The 1,793-nt window shown below is 54.2% G+C and overlaps 2 protein-coding genes across 4 annotated transcripts in view; one reads left to right on the forward strand and one right to left on the reverse strand.

Moving 5' to 3' along the window:
- RUNDC1 (RUN domain containing 1) overlaps positions 1-161 on the reverse strand; it is a 25,290-nt gene extending 25,129 nt beyond the window's left edge. Inside the window, exon 1 of the mRNA XM_011999019.1 lies at positions 2-161. Coding sequence (XP_011854409.1) covers positions 2-145 — 144 coding nt within the window. The 5' untranslated portion in view covers positions 146-161. The remainder of the gene's footprint in view (position 1) is intronic.
- Positions 7-1,793, forward strand: part of PTGES3L (prostaglandin E synthase 3 (cytosolic)-like) — a 9,906-nt gene continuing 8,119 nt past the window's right edge. The window contains exons 1-4 of one of the 3 annotated variants that reach the window (XM_011998752.1): positions 7-676; positions 1,071-1,184; positions 1,291-1,357; positions 1,467-1,565. In XM_011998752.1, the coding sequence (XP_011854142.1) occupies positions 540-676; positions 1,071-1,184; positions 1,291-1,357; positions 1,467-1,565 (417 nt within the window). In that variant the 5' untranslated portion in view covers positions 7-539. The remainder of the gene's footprint in view (positions 677-1,070; positions 1,185-1,290; positions 1,358-1,466; positions 1,566-1,793) is intronic. The other 2 variants (XM_011998753.1, XM_011998754.1) reach the window with 2 other exon arrangements.

The following is a 1,793-nucleotide window of genomic DNA, read 5'->3' on the forward strand; positions in this document are numbered from 1 at the left end:
CCTCCGCCACCGCCCCCACCGGGGCCCAGCGCACTGCCTCGCACGGTGGCAGCGGCTCCTCTTCCTCCTCCTCTTCGTTTTTCGCTTTTGGCCCAACAGCCGCCACCATTGTTACCGGCTCTGCAGCCGCTTCGACAGCCGCCATCTTCCCGGAAACCCGGCAGCACGTCAGCCGCGCCCCCCCTGCTGCTATGGCAACGGCGTGTTGGCCTGAACCCCAGAGGAGTGGTGGGCGGAGCCTGAAGTTCCGAAGTCCCCGAGGGTGCCCTTTCCCAGGGGATTTAATTCAGGACAATAATGTTTTATTGAGCACCTATTGTGAATCAGACACTGAGCACACAGCTTTGGAGAAACAGGTGAATGATACCGGGGAAAAGTCATTCCCTGCGTGTAGCGTCTAGGGCAGCTTTTGCCCTGGTTCCAGCAGATGGATTGTCTATTCCTAGTCTGTGCGTTTCTGAAGACCCCAGGGTGAAGGGCTGCAAGGATTAAGCTCTCCCAGAGTATCTCCAGAGTGCAGATCCCTTGGCTGCCAGGTCATGTTCTCTGTTCCTCTCAACTGTTTTCCCGACCATATAAGGGGAGGCAGCTGCTGGGGGCGTCCCCAGGATCTAAAGATAGCGGCCCCTGCCTGGAACTCTAAATGCCACACTGGAGCGGGAGCCGCAATGGCACGGTGAGTGTTTCCGGCTCCGGTGCTCCCCCTGGCCCTTTTCCCTGGAGATTCCCTGCTCCAGGTCTTCTGGGCGCTCCAGGTTCTGTGAGGCCCCATGGGAGCCCCAGACCCCTGGTCTCTGTAACTGTGGGGTGAAGGAAGGTGTGACCTGAATGTTCTCCCTGACCTCCTACTTTCCTAGTCTGGCAAGTTCTATTCTTCCCAGGTTCACACTCACCACACCCACCCACTCCTGTCATTCCCTTCCCTTTCACCCCTTCTGTCTCATTTAGCTCCACTTTGAAAAAACTGTGGCATCAAACATCCCTGGGTAGTCTCCTGCTTCCATCTTTCCCAAATGCCCTCAGTCTTCCCTCTCCCACCCCTATGAAGCCCTAACTCAACTTCTCTTTAGGCAGCACGCCCGGACCCTGTGGTATGACAGGCCCAAGTATGTGTTCATGGAGTTTTGTGTTGAGGACAGCACCGATGTCCACGTGCTTATTGAGGATCACCGCATTGTGTTCAGGTAGTGGCCCTCCCCTCTGAGGGCCTGGCTTGCCGGGAACCTCCCTCTTCTCCTAATGTCCCCACACAGAGTATTCTGCATCTCCTCAGCTTCATTGTCTCCTCAGCTGCAAGAATGACGATGGAGTGGAGTTGTACAATGAGATTGAGTTCTATGCCAAAGTGAACTCCAAGGTAAGGGTGAGATGGGACAGTAAGGTCTGGATGGAAACCGGGCTGCCCAGGGAAACTGGAGATTAATTCTAAACCCCAGACCCTAAGAATGAGGCTCTCTATCTGGCAGGACTCCCAGGATAAGCGCTCTTCCCGCTCTATTACTTGCTTTGTGAGGAAATGGAAGGAAAAGGTGGCCTGGCCCCGGCTTACCAAGGAGGATATCAAGGTAGGTGTATGGAAAGTGGCCTGCTCCTTCTCTCCATGCACCCAGGTTAGAGCTGGGATCGTCCTTGCCTCCTTTCCAGCCAACATTCAATCACTCACCAAGTCCTGCCTAATCTTTTTTTTCCCAACTGTATTAGTCTCTCTCATTTATTTTTATTTTTTTATTTTTGAGACGGAGTTTCGCTCTTGTTGCCCAGGCTAGAGTGCAATGGCATGATCTCGGCTCACT

The sequence above is a fragment of the Mandrillus leucophaeus genome, unplaced genomic scaffold, assembly GCF_000951045.1.
Source record: "Mandrillus leucophaeus isolate KB7577 unplaced genomic scaffold, Mleu.le_1.0 Scaffold58, whole genome shotgun sequence".
NCBI lineage: Eukaryota > Metazoa > Chordata > Mammalia > Primates > Cercopithecidae > Mandrillus > Mandrillus leucophaeus.